This window comes from Oryctolagus cuniculus, chromosome 20, assembly GCF_051225735.1.
Source record: "Oryctolagus cuniculus isolate XC-2025 breed Fujian yellow rabbit chromosome 20, ASM5122573v1, whole genome shotgun sequence".
Classification (NCBI taxonomy): Eukaryota; Metazoa; Chordata; class Mammalia; order Lagomorpha; family Leporidae; genus Oryctolagus; species Oryctolagus cuniculus.
Window position 1 is genome coordinate 42,358,965 of NC_142886.1, and position 16,659 is coordinate 42,375,623.

The following is a 16,659-nucleotide window of genomic DNA, read 5'->3' on the forward strand; positions in this document are numbered from 1 at the left end:
CCGGGGTGAGCTGACCTCAGCTCGGCCCAGTCCCAGGTTCCAGCCTGCTCAGTTGCCGGTCAACAGACTCTGTCCGACTCTGGCTTGGGCTGGCGCAGTGGGAGACACGGGACCCTCCAGGATACAGCCTGGCCCTGGGGGTTGGTGTCAAGGCTGTGAGCAAACAGGCAAAGCCCACACAGCTGAGGGCAGCTGGCCACGAGCCCAGACTGTCCCCGCGCGGCTGGCTGTGTGCTGCAGACGCCGCTGCCTGGGCTCCGACGCTGCCCTGGGCCCTGAGCAGCTGTGGGACATGGGGCCTCCGCCTGCCACCAGCCCTGGGCTGAGCGGGAAGGCCAGAGGGGCCCCGTGCACCCAAGCCCGCGGCGGGGCCCACGCTCAGTGGGTTGGGGTTCAGAGGGCGGCACCATGCCTACCCTGGGGTCCCCAGGAAAGGGGCCGAGGCGCTGTGGGCTGGTTTGAGGGGCTCCCTGTGAGAGGCCCACGTGGGCATGAGGCCAGTGTTGGGGCCCAGCCGTCAGGTGAGGCCAGGGAGCCCCGAGAACAGAAGGGGGCGCTCCCATCATCCGAGTGCGCTGCTCCCAGGAGGTGGCCTCACCCCTGCTTGAGCTTTGGGGGTGCCTTGTGCAGCTCCCCTGCACCATCTCACCCCACACAGCCCCGAGGGAGGCATTTGTGGGTGAGGTCATGAAGGTTTCAAGAACCGGGGTGTCGTGGGCTCCTGGCGCTCCCACGCAAAGGACCTGGGGCCGAAACCACAGGGAGTGCCTCTCGCTTCCGGAAGCTGGACGGCACCAAGGGAGCCGGGGCCCTGCTGGCCGCTCCCCAGGCCTCCCCGGCTTGCAGGCAGCTGCCTTCTCTCCCGGCCCACGCCTCTGTCCACTGGGCCTCTCGCCCCGCCGTCTGCTCGCAAGAACACAGGAGCCAGTGCATCAGGGCCCAGCTGGGTGACCTCCCTGAACCTTACTTACTGGGTACCGGGGCTCGGGGCTCCAACCTGTGGACTTCCGGGGGTACACAATTCACCCCAGCTCCTGGGGCCCCTGCCAGGGGAGCCGGGGGAGCTCAGCAGGGCTGGGCCCTGGCGAAGAGTCCAGGCTGCAGGCGGTGGGGACCTGGGGCACACTGGCTCCCTCCGCTCTCCTGGGGCTGGGAAAAGCCCCCCAGGGTCTCCCTGGAGACCAGGCACGCCCTGGCCCTGCTAGGACAGCTGGGCACAAAGTCCTGCCCCTCAGAAGTCCCAAACCAGCCCTGAAGATGCCCAGGTGTGGTGACCCCACATGACCTTGATGGGGTTATCAGACTCCCTCAAGAGCAAGTGGACAGGGCCAGGCCTGCAGATCCGAGGAAGGCAGGCAAGGGCCCAAGGGACCCCCGCTGCCCCGCCCCCGCTGTGGACACATCCTGGCCCCCAACCCCACTGGGCAGCCAGGGCCACGTCTGGGAGGGCTGGTGCCCATGCTCAGCCGGAATCCAGGCCCACATCTGGCAGGGTCATCTGGGCCGACGGAGGACAGCAGCTGTGGCAGGAAGTGGGGACGTGCCAGCCCGCCAGTGGCTTCCCTCTCCCCCGGCTGCCACACAAACCCGGCCTGGCCAGGAAGGGCCGGCCTCCATGGCCCCCCGCGCCAGGCCCCGGATGGGTACTCTGCAGTGTGCCGGACTTCAAGATCAGGAACGCAACGCAGCAGTAAGGGTGGGAACTCGCTGACCGGCTCAGCGGCCCTGGGCCCCAGGCCAGCTGTGTGCCCTCAGCCCGTCGTGCAATGGCTGGAGCCCCGGTTTCCCCTCTTTGAGTGAGAGTGCTGATCCTCCCGGGGCCTGGGGGCGCAGGCGGGAGAGGTCCCGGATGTTCTCGAAAAGCTAAGGAGTGGGGGGCTCGCAGTGGCGGGGAGGGGGTGCAGGTTCCCGGCCCACGCTGGGTGGCCCTGGGGCCAGTGGGCGTCAGTCTGTGCTCTGTCCTCCAGATCTAAGGGGACGTCCCGATCTAGGCCGCTGAGCCTGGAGCTCTTTTCCGTTCAGTGTGACCATCAGGGTGACAACAGCAGGCACAGTGCGTCCTGGGCGCTGAGGGGACGCAGGGCGTGGACCCCAGCAGGAGCCCAGGGCGCCTGGGCGGGGTCTGGAGGAACAAAGGGCCGGCCAGGAGCAGAGCCCAGAGAACCCCCCCAGGGCGGCGTAGAGCAGCTGGTAAAGCTGCCGCCTGTCCAAGGCCCTGCCGCTGCACTTCCTGTCCAGCTCCCTGCTAGTGCGCCTGGGAGAGCAGCACAGATGGCCCAAGTTCTCGGGGCCCTGCACCCGCGTGGGAGACCCGGAAGAAGCTCCTGGCTTCTCTGTCCGTCCCGGCCATTTGGGGAGTGAACCAGCAGATGGAAGCTCGCTCGCTCTCTGTCTCTCCCTCTCTGTAACTCTGCTTTTCCAATAAATACATCCATCTTCCATGTCCATGTCTGCAGGTATGGGGAAGAGCCCTTGACAGTTTTCACTTTTTTTTTTAAAGATTTATTTATTTGAGGCTGGCGCCGCAGCTCGCTAGGCTAATCCTTGCCTGCGGCGCCGGCACACCGGGTTCTAGTCCCGGTCAGGGCGCCGGATTCTGTCCCTGTTGCCCCTCTTCCAGGCCAGCTCTCTGCTGTGGCCCGGGAGTGCAGTGGAGGATGGCCCAAGTGCTTGGGCCCTGCACCCCATGGGAGACCAGGAGAAGCACCTGGCTCCTGGCTTCGGAGCAGCTCGATGCGCCGGCCGCAGCGCGCCAGCCGCAGCGGCCACTGGAGGGTGAACCAAAGGCAAAAGGAAGACCTTTCTCTCTGTCTCTCTCTCTCACTGTCCACTCTGCCTGTCAAAAAAAAAAAAAAAAGATTTATTTATTTGAGGGGCCAGTGCTGTGGCTCAGCGGGTTAACGCCCTGGCCTGCAGTGCCGGCATTCCATATGGATGCCAGTTATAGTCCCGGCTGCTCCTCTTCTGATCCAGCTCTCTGCTATGACCTGGGAAAGCAGTAGAAGATGGCCCAGGTCCTTGGGCCCCTGCACCCACATGGGAGACCCGGAGGAAGCTCCAGGCTCCTGGTTTTGCATCCGTGCAGCTCCAGCCGTTGCGGTCATCTGGGGAGTCTTTCAAATAAATAAAATAAATCTTTTTTTTTAATTTATTTATTTGAGAGCCAGGGTTACAGAGAGAGAAACAGAGAGAAAGGTCTTCCATCTGATGGTTCACTCCCCAAATGGCCACAACGGCCGGAGCTGAGCTGATCTGAAGCCAGGAGCCAGGAGCTTCTTCCCGGTCTCCCACGTGGGTGCAGGGGCCCAAGCACTTAGACCATCTTCTACTTCTTTCCCAGGCCTTATGTAGAGAGCTAGATCGGAGCAGCCAGGACTTGAACCGGCATCTATATGGGATGCCCAGCCTGCTGTGCCACAGCGCACGGCTTTGCCTTGTTTCTCTGACCAGGATAATAATAAAACCATGGCTCTCACCTTGGAAGGGGTGTCCCCCTCCAGGGCCTAATTCGGGCAGGCTTGCCCCCAGCCTTTTGGAAAGAACTGAGTTTCCTAAGCAGGCACCCAGAGGACCCGGCGCCGCGGCGCACCCGGACTTGGCCGGCAGGTGGCGCCATAAGCCAGCATGCCGCTCCTGCAGCCGCCCGCCCGGGGGTGTCCGGAGTGTCGGATCGGCCAGCGCCCGTGAACCCACGGCCGGCTCCCGGCTGGCGTGCCAGTGGGGTCAAACCTCAGCCCCTTCCCACTTCCGGACAAGCGGGAAGCAAGACAGCGAAAACCACAGGGAAACTCCTAGTGACACGCGGGCCGGTGCCAGGAGCAGGACAGGAGGCTGAAAGGGCGGCCCGGGCGCGCCCACGAGGAGCTGGGCTGCAGGCGGCCGTGGAGCGGGGTCCCAACGGGGCGGCCGCAGGGGTGGTGCGAGGAGGCGTGAACGCAGGGACACGGCGAGGGTGGGAAATCCGCGGAGCGGGAGAACTCTAGACGCCCGGGTTTCTCATGGGGATGCAGGGGGGTGGGGGGACGGGAAAGAGACCTGCGAGGCAGGGGGCTGTGGGTGTGCGGGGCGTGAGGGGCACGCAGGACACCCAGCGGGGGTGCAGGGACACTCTGGGGCCATCGGCCCTCGCAGGCTGTTCTGGAAGGGCGGGGCGGAGGGGAGGGGGTTCCGCGGAGGGCAAAACCATCCCTGGTGGCTCGGCGCGCGCCCTGCCGACGCCCGGTCCTCCCCAGGCCTTGCGGCCGCCTCAGCTTCAGTTACTCCTCATGGGTGCAAGAAAGTGGCCAAGTCTCCTGCGGACAGGGAGAAAGATAGACCCCTCCCCCGCCTCACCCCGCAGACAGTGCAGTGCACAAATGCTCTGTGGGGCAGGTGATGGGCACAGCAGTGAGGATGCCCCGTGGGGTGCGGCTTCTGCTAGCGCGCACCCTGGGAGGCAGAGGAACTGGGGCGAGTGCACCCCTGCAGTCCACATGGAGGACCTGGCCTGAGTTCCAGACTCCTGGCTTCAGCCCCGCCCCCACCCCCACCCCCAGCTGTTGCGGGAATGGGGGGTGGGGCCAGCAGATGGGAGATCTTGCTGTCTTTCAAGCAAGTTAATTTTTAAAAAGTAAATGCAATCAACTATATCAAAGAACTAAAAATATGAGGGAAGTTAGGTAAGACACAGAGGACAACCGCAATAGCGGGCTAAGCGTCTCCTGCAGTGCGGGCAGCCCATGTGAGCAGCCCATGTCCTAGCTGCTCCGATCCAGCTCCCTGCTACCGCGCCTGGGAAGGCTGCAGAGGATGGGCCGCGTGCCTGAGCCCCCGCCACCAGCGTGGGGACCTGGATGGGGCTCCTGGCTCCTGGCCTCAGCTTGGCCTAGCCCCATCCATTGTGGCCATTTGGAGAGTGAACCAGCAGAGGGAAGATCTCTGTGTGTGTGTGTGTGTGTGTGTGTAACTGTTTTTCAAGTAATAAATAAATCTTAAAAACAAAAAAGCCAAAAATTAAGAGAGGATATTTGCAAAATGTGCATGAGGGTGCCTCAAAAAGTGAGCAAAAAAAAAATGAGTTAAAATGTAAATTTATGTTGGTGTAAAAATCTTGAAATCCATGCATGGTTTTTCACAGACGTTTGGAATACTCTCATATCCGATAAAGGACTTGTTTCCAAAATATATAAAGAATTATTTGGGGCCGGTGCTGTGGCATAGTAGGCTAGGCCTCTGCCTGCAGCGCCGGCATCCCATATGGGTGCTGGTTCAAGTCCCAGCTGCTCCTCTTCCCTGCTCTGCGCGACGGCCTGGGAAAGCAGTGAAGATGGCCCAAGTGCTTGGCTCCTGCACCCACGTGGGAGACCCAGAGGACGCCCCTGGCTCCTGGTTTCAGGTCCACCCAGCTCCAGCCATTGCAGCCATTTGGGGAGTGAACCAGGGGATGGAAGACCTCTCTCTCTCTCCCTCTTTCTTTAACTCTGTCTCTCAAATAAATTATAAAATCTTTAAAAAAAAAATTCTTTAGCCTCAACAAGAAAACAATCCACCAGCTAGAACTGCCACCTTCCAGTAATTTGCCGAGACAGCAAACGCCAAGAGAGAGAGGGGAGGCACCAGATGCATGTTCTCCGGCTTTTTAGAAAACACAGAGCTGTTCCTTGGGCCACTTACATGGGCGTTGACAAGTGACATTGTAGACATCAAGGGAATGGGTCTGGTTGACACGCAAGGAAGGTTACCATGGCCACACCAGGGGCGCCCACAGTGTGACCCAGCGGGCCTCAAACAAACACGTTAGGGGCAAGATCCCAGCCAAGAGCATCAGTGTGCGTGCTGAGTGTGTAACACACTCCAGGAGCCACGGCAGCTTCCTGAAACGTGTGAAGGGGAGGACCGGAGAGAGAGGGAAGCCAGAGAAGGGAACGCAGGTTCAGCTGACGACAGGCCAGCCTGCTCCCCCAGAGAAGCCACAGAAAGGAGCCTGAGCTGCTGGACTCCATCCCCTAGGGACTCATGGTATAATCAGTGTAAAAATAAGAAATCCATTAAAAATGGGCAAAAGATTGGAACAGACACCTCACAAGGACACACAGGTGGCAAAGAAGCAAATGAAAATACGCGGGAGGTGATGTCACTAGGGAATTGCACGTTAGACTAGAGACCGCACCACCCACCTTCAGCAGGGCTGAGAGCCCAGGCAAGAGGCCTGCGGGAGGGGACGCCGAGGTGCAGCTCCTCCTAAGGCTGACCCTGCTCCCCTTAGGTTCGGCAGTTGCTCCTGGGCGTTCACACACTTACAGAGAACCCGTGTCCACCCAAAAACCTACACACGAGGCACCAGAAAACCTGCAAGCAACCAGGATGTCCTTCAACAATGAAGGGACAAATCATGGCTCATGCACAGAATGGAACTCAGCACGGGGAAGACACGAGCCGTCACCCGGAAAACCAGGGCTTTGTCGCCACCTGCAACAGCTGCACAGCTTTGACCCAGTGAGACCCGCTCTGGAAAAGGCACGGGTACGAGACCAGGGTGGGGCGGGGGGAGGCCAGCGGGTGCCAGAGGAAAGGGGGAGAAGGGAGGGCGAAGAGCTGGAACTCGGGAGGTTCCCGGGCAGGGAAAGCACCCGTGTGACACATGCAGAGGCAGATGCCTGGCGTCATCCCTTCATCAAGAGATGGACGTTTCCGGCACAGTGAACCTTAATGTCTGCTAATCTTCAAATATCACTCAGGAAGTCAAGGGGCCCCAGAAGGGGAAGCAGACGGCTCCCAAAGCACCTGACTGCACTGTCAAAGTCTAGAACAAGCTCACTGCAAGGCATAAGGGGACAGGAGCTGACGTGACTAAAGGAGCCAGGGCTCCTGGGAGGAATGGCCGACTCTAGGACCGGGGCAGGAAATAGACAAGGCAGCCCAGCCCACCCTGCGGTGACAGGAAGGATGGCCACAAAAACAGACGCGGCTGCACTGAGCGGGCCAGGACACAGAGCCACGCCTCATTCCAGCCAGTGGCCACACTGGAATAGCGGGAGCCACAGATGACGTGCTAGATTGTTACCCGAGTGTAGGACCATCCCGGGGTCCACCCAGACAGGCGCCCCGATCTCGGTCTCTCCAGCTCCCAAGCACCCCTGCAAGGCACGCTGTTATAACAGCCCATGACGGCCAGGGCAAACATCTACCAGAAAGGACCAAAATCCAAGGCACAGAGACCTCAGTCCAGTAGGGGCCCATGAACCACACCAGGGAGGGAAAAGGCCATGTCCTTGTCACCGATGAAACTGTCATTTATTTGGGAAATGAAACACAGCTGCTTTTCACTTTGAGAACCATGAACATTCAGGTTCTGCCTTTAATAAATTAGGAAGCAGACCATCGTTCTACAGGGGGTCTAATAACAAAGAGAGAAGCAAGGTATGGAGGCAGCCAACTGTTCTAGAAAACAGAGGAACAGGCATTGAACCACCTGTACAAGGATACTTCAAAATGCTCACAGAGAAACGGAATTAAAACCAGTTTATTCTGGTGCAAAGATATTTGAAAACCTTAGTTTTTTCGTAACATGTGTCTCCATGAACTTTTTAAAGACCCTCATCTGTATGGATTTCAAAGAAGTTTTGACATCAAAATACACTTATGGGGCTGGTGCTGTGGCATAGCGGGTAAAGCTACCACCTGCGGTGCCGTCATCCCATATGGGTGCTAGTTCAAGTCCCCACTGCTCCACTTGAGATCCAGCTCCCTGCTAATGCACCTGGGAAAGCAGCAGAAGATGGCCCAGGTGCTTGGGCCCCTGCACTCACATGCAAGACCTGGAAGAAGCTCCTGGCTCCTGGTTGTGGCCTGATCCAGCCCTGGCCATTGCAGCCATTTGGGGAGTGAACCAACAGATGGAAGATCTTTTCTATAACTCTGCCTTTCAAAAAACTAATTTTTTTTAAAAAAAGGCAGACAGAGGCAACTGTACTTCTGATGAGGGGGCACTGAGGACCATTCAGAGGAAGGAGGGCACCGTGGGACACACGCTGAGGGGCCGTGGGGACGAAGGGAACAGCACGTCACGCGGCACAGGCGGCGGAGCAGGTGGAGGCGCAGACGGCGGCAGGTGGGACAGGGGAAGCAGGAGGCGAGGCTGGAAGCCACAGCCAGGGAGGGGACCCGAAATGAATCCTCGGCTTCAGTTACAGAAATTTATTTTCCAGGACTTGTCCAGTATTGCAAGATAAAATACAAAAGCAATCAAAAATTATAACAATTTCTAAAAAATAGTTTTCCATTTGGGGCTTACAGGCCCTCTTCAGTAAATCCCTCTGAAGACGTGAAGAGGCCTCGGCTTCCGTCTCACGGCGAAGATTCTTCCACCGGCTACAGGAGCCCGGTGGCCTTCCCGCGCCTTATGCCCACGGGCAGGACAAGGCAGCCCCAGGCCTCCCGCGAAGCCAGCGCCGCTCTCAGCACAGCGCTGCCCTCTCACAGCCGGGGCTCCCTCAGAGCGTCCTGCATGTCCCACAGAAGGCCAGGGAAGGGGGAAGGCAAGGCCCAGCGCGGCGACCGTGCTCCGGGAGGGCCGCGCGCCCGGGCCTCCTCGCGCTCCACCTCTTCAGTCTCGGATCAGTACGCGTGCTAAGGGGCGGCGTTCACACTGGGAAAGCGCTAGGAAGGCAGCTCAGTAGTAGCCAAGGCACACCTTGTCCAAGGACAGTTTGATCCTGCAAGACAGACGGGGAAGAACGTGGGAGCCGGCAGGCGTCTCTCACCGACCAGCCGCCAGTTCCCACAGACAGCGCGCTGCCTGGACACCCTGGACGGGAGCACGGCCGACAGGACAGCAGTGCGTGCCCTCCTGCTGCCAACGCCATGGCGCACTTACCTGTCCAGTGGGTACGGCTTCTCACAAAGGTTGACCAGCACATACAGGTATCTCAACGCATACTCATACTGGGGGAGAAACAGGGAAGAATCAGACGCCACCCTGTCACCATACCACCAACCCCGACGCCGGACGGCCACACACAGTGACCACGTCCTGGCCAGTGGCCCTGGGCCTTTGGTGGGTCACGGACCCTCAGCACCTGGGGATGGTCTGGTGGTGTTTAGGGACCATCTCCCAAGAGCAGTGCCCACAGGCCAGGGTCTACACCCGCCACAGGGGGCAGCAGCCTCCGACAGTGCCCTCCGTCTAAGGCTGGACCACCGATGAAGGGCTCTCGATGACGGCCCTGCTCCCCCCGGCCACCTGGGACCTCCCCCCGCCCCACCCTGAAGCTCTCCTTGCTGCTGGGAACCTTATTCTTCGATGGGGGGGGGGGGTGGATGGGATGCAAATGCCAAACTGGACCACAACAGGTGAAACGGAAACCCCTGGGGGTGTCTATCTCGAGAATACCTCAGAGGAGCCTGGGACCCCCATGAGGAAGAAGGGAGGGGGCACCTGGCAGGGTGCTGGGGGCAGAAAAGCCAGGCCCCACAGCAGCATGGGGTCACTGTCGCGAGTGGAGCATGGCTGGGTTCTAGTAAAACGCCATGGACAGAAAAGGCCGTGGGGGAAACAGGCCAGGAAAGGAGGTGGCCCTGCTGCGCCAGGCCCCAAGCACTGCACAGGACAGACCACAACCTGCAGAAACCTGACTGCTGCCCTCCCCACGGCCTGGGGCCTAACCTCAGTGCTCAGCTGTGGGGAAGGGTCGGAAAGGGCCAGCACTGGCTGCGGTGTGGCGCAGGGCCAAGGCGCAGGGTCTGGCGGGCACAGCCAAAGTGCGCCCGGAAGCAACACCCTTCAAAGCCAAAATAAATGGCAGGTGTCCTGGGTGAGTACTTCAGAAAGTCTGTGAAGATTCAGTGAAGAGATTGCAAATGTTGAGATCCATGCTTCAAGGTGTTTATTTAGGGGCAGTCATTCAGCTCACCAATGAAGACACTGGTTAAGGGGCCGGCTTGTGGTGTAGCAGGTTAAGCCGCTGCCTGCCACACCAGCATCCCATATGGGCGCCGGTTCTAGCCCCTGCTAACGCTCCTGGGAAGCGAGCAGAAAGTGGTCCAAGTGCGTGGGCCCCTGCCTCCCATGTGGGAGACCCAGAGGAAACTCCTGACTCTGGGCTCAGCCTGGCCCAGTCCTGGCTATTGTGGCCATTTGGGGAATGAACTGGCAGATGGAAGTGCTCTCTCTCTCTCTCTCTCTCTCTCTCTGTCTCTCCCTCTCCATAACTTTCAAATAAACAAATCTTAAAAAAATAAAAGTAAAAATGACACTGGTTAAGAAGCCCACGTGCCACAGCAGAGTGTGCCCAGGCTCCCTGCTCAGCTCCGGCCCCCGAGTTCCGCTTCCTGCTAAGCAGACCCCGGGGGGCTGCTCAAGAGATTGAGTTTCTGCTACCCACACTGGAGGCCCTGGCCGCACTCCTGGTCCCAGCTTTGGCACTGCCCCTTCCTGGTCCTTGTGGGCATCTGGAGAGTGAACCAGTTGATGAGAACTCTCTCTCTTTCCACCTTTCAAATAATAATTTTTAAAAAACAGCTTATTATGAAAAACCTATGCATGGAATTCATGTTTTTGGCAACAAAATGAACTTCCCTATTAGTCCTATTTTTCCAGGAATTTTTGGAAGCGCCCGGCAGAACTTCCCACCTGCTGGGCCGGTAGGAGTGCTCTGAGGCCACCCGGCCCCAGCCTGCCTCTGAGCCAGATGGCAGCTTCTAGGCAGCCATGCATGAGAGGTGAAGTCGCAGGACGGCGCAGGGAGCTGGGGGCGTGGGCTCACCGTGGAGGAGTGCCAGTTGAAACAGTGCGTGCGGAAGTGTGTGACAGCCGCCTCGTAGCAGTCGTGCTTCGTGAGCGGGGACCTGGTAGACAGCAGCCTTGCTGCCTCGGCCTGGGAGTCTGCCAGCAGTAAGACCACCTTGCTCACCGACTTCTCCAGGATGGTCCTGGCCTGCAGACAAACATCTGTTTAGCGTGGTCTCTCGGACCCCTGGACCAACCAGCAGCCAGCTCACACACTCACCCTCACACAGCCCCGACCCCCCGCAGCTCAGATGTCAAGGGAGGCATTTTGAGGTGGGCACGAGATATGCGTGCCAGGCTCCCAGGGGCGGCTGGCCATGCTGCCAGTGCTTACATCTAAGGACTGGGCCTGCTCTGCAGAAAGTGGACTGCAGATCTGTGCCTCACAGCACAGGGCCCCTGCTACACTGTCTGATCCCAGGTAGATACACGCCCTGGTGTTTGTCGCTCTCACGGTAATTACATCCATGAATATAAAACACATCACAGGGTACGGGAGCTTAGCCACGAAGATGCCCACAGCCCACCCCAGAGAGCCTGGCTGTGGTTCTTGGCTGTGGTTCCTGGCTCCACTTCCCACCAGTGCAGACCTGGGAGGCAGAGGTGATCGCGTTCCTGTACCCACGTGAAAGACCCCAGACTGGGTACCTGGCTCCAAGCTCTGACCTTAGGCCCAACCCCAGCGTTCGGAGAATGAACCAGTGGATAGGAGCATTCTGTCTGGTTCTGCCTCTCAGATAAATTACACAGCAGATTAAGCCACTGCTTGGGACACCGCACCCCACACTGGAGGGCTGGTCTGAGTCCTAGCTACTCCACTGGAGATGCAGTTTCCAGCTAATGCATCCCAGGAAGCAGCAGATGATGGCTCAGGTAATTAGGTCCCTGCCACCCACGTGGAAGACCTGGATGGAGTTCTGGGCTCCTGGCCTGCACCTGACCCGGCCCTAGCTGTTATGGGCACCAGGGAGTGAACTAGCAGATGGAAGACCTCCCTCTCTTTCTGTTTCTTTCTCTCTCTCTCTCTCTCTCACTCTGTCTTTCAAGCAGATGAAAATAAACATTTTTTAAAATAATTCTAGGAGCCGGCGTCATTGCATAATGCACTAAGCCATCTCCTGTGGTGCTAGTACCCCATTTGGGTGACGGTTTAATTCCCAGCTGCTCAGCTTCCGATCCAGCTCCCTGCTAATGCACCTGGCAAAGCAGCGGAAGACGACCCAAGTCCTTGGGCCCCTGCACCCACGTGGGAGACCTGCAGGGACCTCCTGGCTCCTGGCTTCAGCCTGGCCCAGCCCTGGCCATTGCAGCCATTTGGGGAGTGAACCAGCAGATGGAAGATCTCTCTCTCTCTCTCTCTCTCTCTATATATATATATATATATATATCTCCCTCACTCTCTGTAACTCTGCCTTTCAAATAAAAAATAAATAAATCCTTTCAAAAGATAATACTTTTTAAAGATTTTAATAAAAGAAAACAAGCCGTGTAGACTTTTTCATCTCTCCTGGGAAATCCAGGCTGCGTTTCGGGGCGTCCCTCCCTGTGCTGGCTGACGACGGGGACGGGGGGAGCACACGTGCTCCTGCTGTTGGAAGGGACAGGCCCCTTTGGCCCAGCGTCACAGTGAGCACACAGATGCGACAATGCCCCGGGGTACGAGGCTGCGGCTGACTTCCTGAGACAGCAGGAAATGTTTGAGAACTGTCATCAGAGAAAGTGCGGCTCGTCACTCAACACGTGGTGAAATGACAGTCTCTGGGCAACAGGGCTCCGAGGAGGGAAGGGCCGGCACGCCCCAGCTTCGGCGGGGGGCAGCCTCACTGCCGAAGAGGCCAAGGTTAGCTGAGTGCGAAGAGTGAGGACGGCCCTGCTCTGCTGCTGGCTTGGGTTTCACGTAACCCACAAAGGCTGCCTTCTGTCCCCACACGCTCCCACGGGGCAGGACAAGGGACCTCGTGTCTGTCACCTGGCCCTGAGCAACACTGGACCTGGTCAGGAGGCACTGCCCAGCCCACGCACCCTGCCCACCCGGGCTGGGAACAGCGCTGGCCCGGGCTCCTCCCGCCACCACTCACGTTCTGAAGCCTGTGCATCTCTGCCGAGAGCTTCCTGTACTGGGACGAGTTGGCGCGGCTCTTCAGCTTCCTTTTCAGGATCTCCAGGGGCACGTCCGGGCCCGGGGTGAGGTCCAGGTGTGGGACTGGAGGCAGCGAGACAGGAGGACTGGCTCTGTGCCTCATGCCCTGAAACTGCATCAGTTTCATGCTGGCGATCGACTGCAGAGGGAGGGAGAGCGCAGGTTGGAGGGGGAAGCAGACGTGGTGAGTGTGCCCCGGGTTCGGCCTCTCCGAAGGAGGCTCCCAGCTCCCTCCCCATGGCCTGACGACCAGGGCAAGGTCCCAGTCACTGCCTGAAAACCTGCAGCCAGCCCACAGCACAGAGCAGGCCACCTGCCGGAGCACCTGAGATGCACCAATGATGCACTACAGAAACACCCAGCATGCTTTGCAGTAAACCACTGCCCTGTCACATGGGGAAGGCAGCTTCGGGCAGAGCTTCACCCGAGGCCGTTCCACCTGGTGGTGACCGCGGGCTCTGCTCACCCACCAGGCCCCACTGATCAGCAGGGAGGTGTGAAACTGTTCGGGTGGCGGCTGAACTCTGTGTCCATGGAGACAGGCGGAGCTGAGGCCACAGCAGGCTGGGCTGACACATGGGCCTCAGGGCCTGACAGGTACAACCGTCACGCACCGTTTACCTAGAGAGGCCTCTACAAGACTGGCTCCCAGTCGGTGCAAAGAAATGCTGCATGCATTCTCCTTCCTAGACCAAGCAGTGGGAATCTAAAAATGCTTCTAAAACAAACACTGAAAGACAGATACAAATAAAATCTAGAGTTCAGAAACGATCCATCTCACCTCCTCAAGCCCCACCAGAAATGGCCAATGCTAAGGACCCCGTAAGAGACTGGGGAGCCCAAGCAGGCCCCCGCATAGCCAGGGCAACGCAGTCTGACTTAACCTTTCCTGTCGCCTCTGCTCTGTTCTCTCCCACACACACCCAGAGGCCTGGCCAGGGCCCCAGCCCACACTCTGGGGGAAAGGACTGGAGACAGCTGGATTTGCTGGCTTCAAAGTTCTTCTAGAAGAGCAATACTTGGGCCCAAAGAACGGGCCTCAGCTGGCGAGCTCTGGGACAGTAGAGCATGGTGTACAGGCCTGAGGACCTGGGAGGCCCTGCCCGAGTTCTGTGTCTACCTGCACACGCCAGGGCTTGCCCAGGGCTTGCCCAGCCCCTGCTGTGGCACTGTGCAGAGAGCCCTGATGGACTTGCCCGCTGAACCATCTCCAACCCTTCTGGACACAGCTGGAGCAGCGTAAAAAGTCTCTGGTCGATGCCAAAGAGAAACATTGCAACCTCAGCTTGCAGGGAGATGAGCCTGGAAGAGTCCAAGGTGAGGGCTTCTATGGACACCATGTGCAAGGCCTGCGTTTAGTGTCTGGAATGCATGTCCCCAGCTACCCTGTGGGTTAGGGCCGTGAGCAATGCAAACAGGTTCAAGTCCCCTGCCCAAAGCCTCACAACTCACTAGCCTGAGCTGACTCAGTGCCTGCGAGGGCCCCTAAGATGCTGTGGCCGTGAAACAGGGCCGTTCCTGCCTCTTCACTCACTTTGTTCCCGTACTGCATGACGTGGCTGGTGTTGGTGTGCGACTTCACCAGCTGGTATTGCCTGTGCAGCGTCTCCTTGGTCAGATCCTCCTGCAGAAGGGAAAACGTGAAAGTCCTTTGGCAACCAGAGCCGGAACGGGAAAGCCCCGCTGGCTGGCCGGCCCCTGCGGAGGGCTCACCACGTCCGAGTCTTCCATCCAGTTGACGCTGTACCAGTCCCCCAGGTAGGTGCCCCGCTCCTCATCGTAGTAACATGCGTAGGACGACTCGGTGGGGTTGGCAGCGGTAGTCGCGTAAACTGCGAGCAATGAAAGATGTCTTCAGTTGCTTTGATTGCCCCCCTGGAGAGAAGGACGAAAGGGGAGCCTGCCACCCACCCTCAGCTCGGGGGCCGGGGACAGGGCACCGTATGCAGGCCTGTCCACGCTGCTAACGTAACTCCTGTAACATTAACTGCAGAAGAAAGCAGCAACAAGCAGACGCACGCGTGTAAGACATCGCGTGTGCTGTCTGGCAAGAACGCTGACAGATCTTAACAGCTGGGGAAACTTAAAGAACCTGGGCCTGGTTTAAGTTCCAGAGGGAGTTAATACTGAAGAAACAATCAGATTGGCGGAACCTATGCAATAGCTACCATTTACTACCTGTCCACCGGCAGCTCCGAATTGTGTTAGACAAAGGTTATCATTTAAAACAGAGCTCTCCCAGCAGACAGGCACTGTCTCGAGTCCCACTGCAACATGAGGATAACTGAAGGTCAAAGAGGGCAGCAACCAGAAGCCAGCAACCGTGGCTGGCCCGAGGTCCAGGGGTTTGGGACTGGAGTAGCTTCCCTAGAATTTGGCAGAGCACTGGGAAGCTCATATCCAAGTTCTTTAGTCCCTTGCTACGAATCCCTGCGGAGCAGAAGCCCAGCGCGGCCTGCAGGCTTCCCCCCGGGTCTGTGCAGCAGGCTGCACGGGCAGGCCCTGCGCACGTCAAGCGCTTGGATCCATGTCGGCTGTACTGAGGATGACCGACCGCTCCACCCATGCAACCTGCCCACCGCCCTGGCCCAGAGGCCGCTGCTCTCACCACCTACCGTTGATGTCATCGGGCAGGTGGTCCATCATGGAGCCAGACTCGCAAGCCTCGATGTAGAACACCATCTGGGAGGCAGAACCGGACAGGTGGGTGCACGCCGGCCAGGCACGTGCCACTGGGGCTCTGTCCATTCCCCTCTCCCTGGGCCTTTTGCTTTGGCTTTTGGGAGCCACTGTTTTAAGAGGCTGCTGCCAGAGGCTACAGAAGCTGCCGCCATGCCAACCAGATGGAGTGAAATCATCGCTAATGGAATAAATTGATCTAACACGCTACTTCCTCCTCCATCCTCCGGCCTCACCAGTGTCCGCGTGATCTTGGACTGTGAACCTCCCGACTGTGGGCCAAAATACAACCTCCTTCCTCCTAAGCTGCTCTTCTCAGGCCACTCCATTATACCCATGAAGGGCTGGCAACCCACGAGCCACAGAGTGACCTCCAGGAGCCATCAGGGCCAGCCTTGACCCTGACGATGTGCTCTGGTCTCCAGAGGACGGAACAGTGAAAACAAGGTGTCAGACAGGAGAGTGGCATTCTCCTCCGCCAGCTGTCCAGTGCCGGCTAAGTACACGGAGCAGCAGTCCTCAGGGGAGCAGTACCTGGAGGCTCGGGACACTCCCTCCCAGGAGCCCAGCCACCTGGAGCTCGGGAGCTGTGGCCCTGCCTCCGCTGCCCACCCGCACTCTCGCCCAGGGCCGCCCCGAAGGCTGGCGTTACCTTTCCGTACTTCTTGTGCTTGTGCATGTACTGGATGGTCTTGTTCAGGTCCCTCACGTGCAGCTGAGAGGGGAGAACAATGACATTCAGGCGGCACAGCAGGACCAGCCTCTGTCACTTTAACAAGTCTCTGTCACCAAGCCTCACAACTGGGCAGCGCTACCAAGGCACTTCCTAAGTTCACAGAAAATGCAGCTGAATTGTAAGTTTATCTCAGGGCAAAAAAAATGTTGCAGTCTCTGCATGAGGGTTCTTCAAAAGGAGCCGGCGCCATGGCAGGTTAAGCTACTACCTACAGTGCCAGCATCCCATACAGGCGCCGGTCTGAGACCTGGCGGCTGCACTTCTGAGCCAGTTCTCTGCTAATGCCCCTGGGAAAGCAGCAGCAAATGTTCCAAGTTTCTGGGCCCCTGCACCTGCGTG

The 16,659-nt window shown here is 58.7% G+C and overlaps 1 protein-coding gene across 1 annotated transcript in view; it reads right to left on the reverse strand.

The window, feature by feature from the left end:
- Positions 1-8,160: 8,160 nt before the first annotated feature.
- LGMN (legumain) overlaps positions 8,161-16,659 on the reverse strand; it is a 38,889-nt gene continuing 30,390 nt past the window's right edge. Inside the window, exons 7-14 of the mRNA XM_002719593.6 lie at positions 16,237-16,299; positions 15,521-15,587; positions 14,619-14,737; positions 14,440-14,529; positions 12,844-13,044; positions 10,743-10,913; positions 8,855-8,922; positions 8,161-8,693 (exon numbers count right to left, since the gene is read on the reverse strand). Of these exons, the coding sequence (XP_002719639.1) occupies positions 8,651-8,693; positions 8,855-8,922; positions 10,743-10,913; positions 12,844-13,044; positions 14,440-14,529; positions 14,619-14,737; positions 15,521-15,587; positions 16,237-16,299 (822 nt within the window). The 3' untranslated portion in view covers positions 8,161-8,650. The remainder of the gene's footprint in view (positions 8,694-8,854; positions 8,923-10,742; positions 10,914-12,843; positions 13,045-14,439; positions 14,530-14,618; positions 14,738-15,520; positions 15,588-16,236; positions 16,300-16,659) is intronic.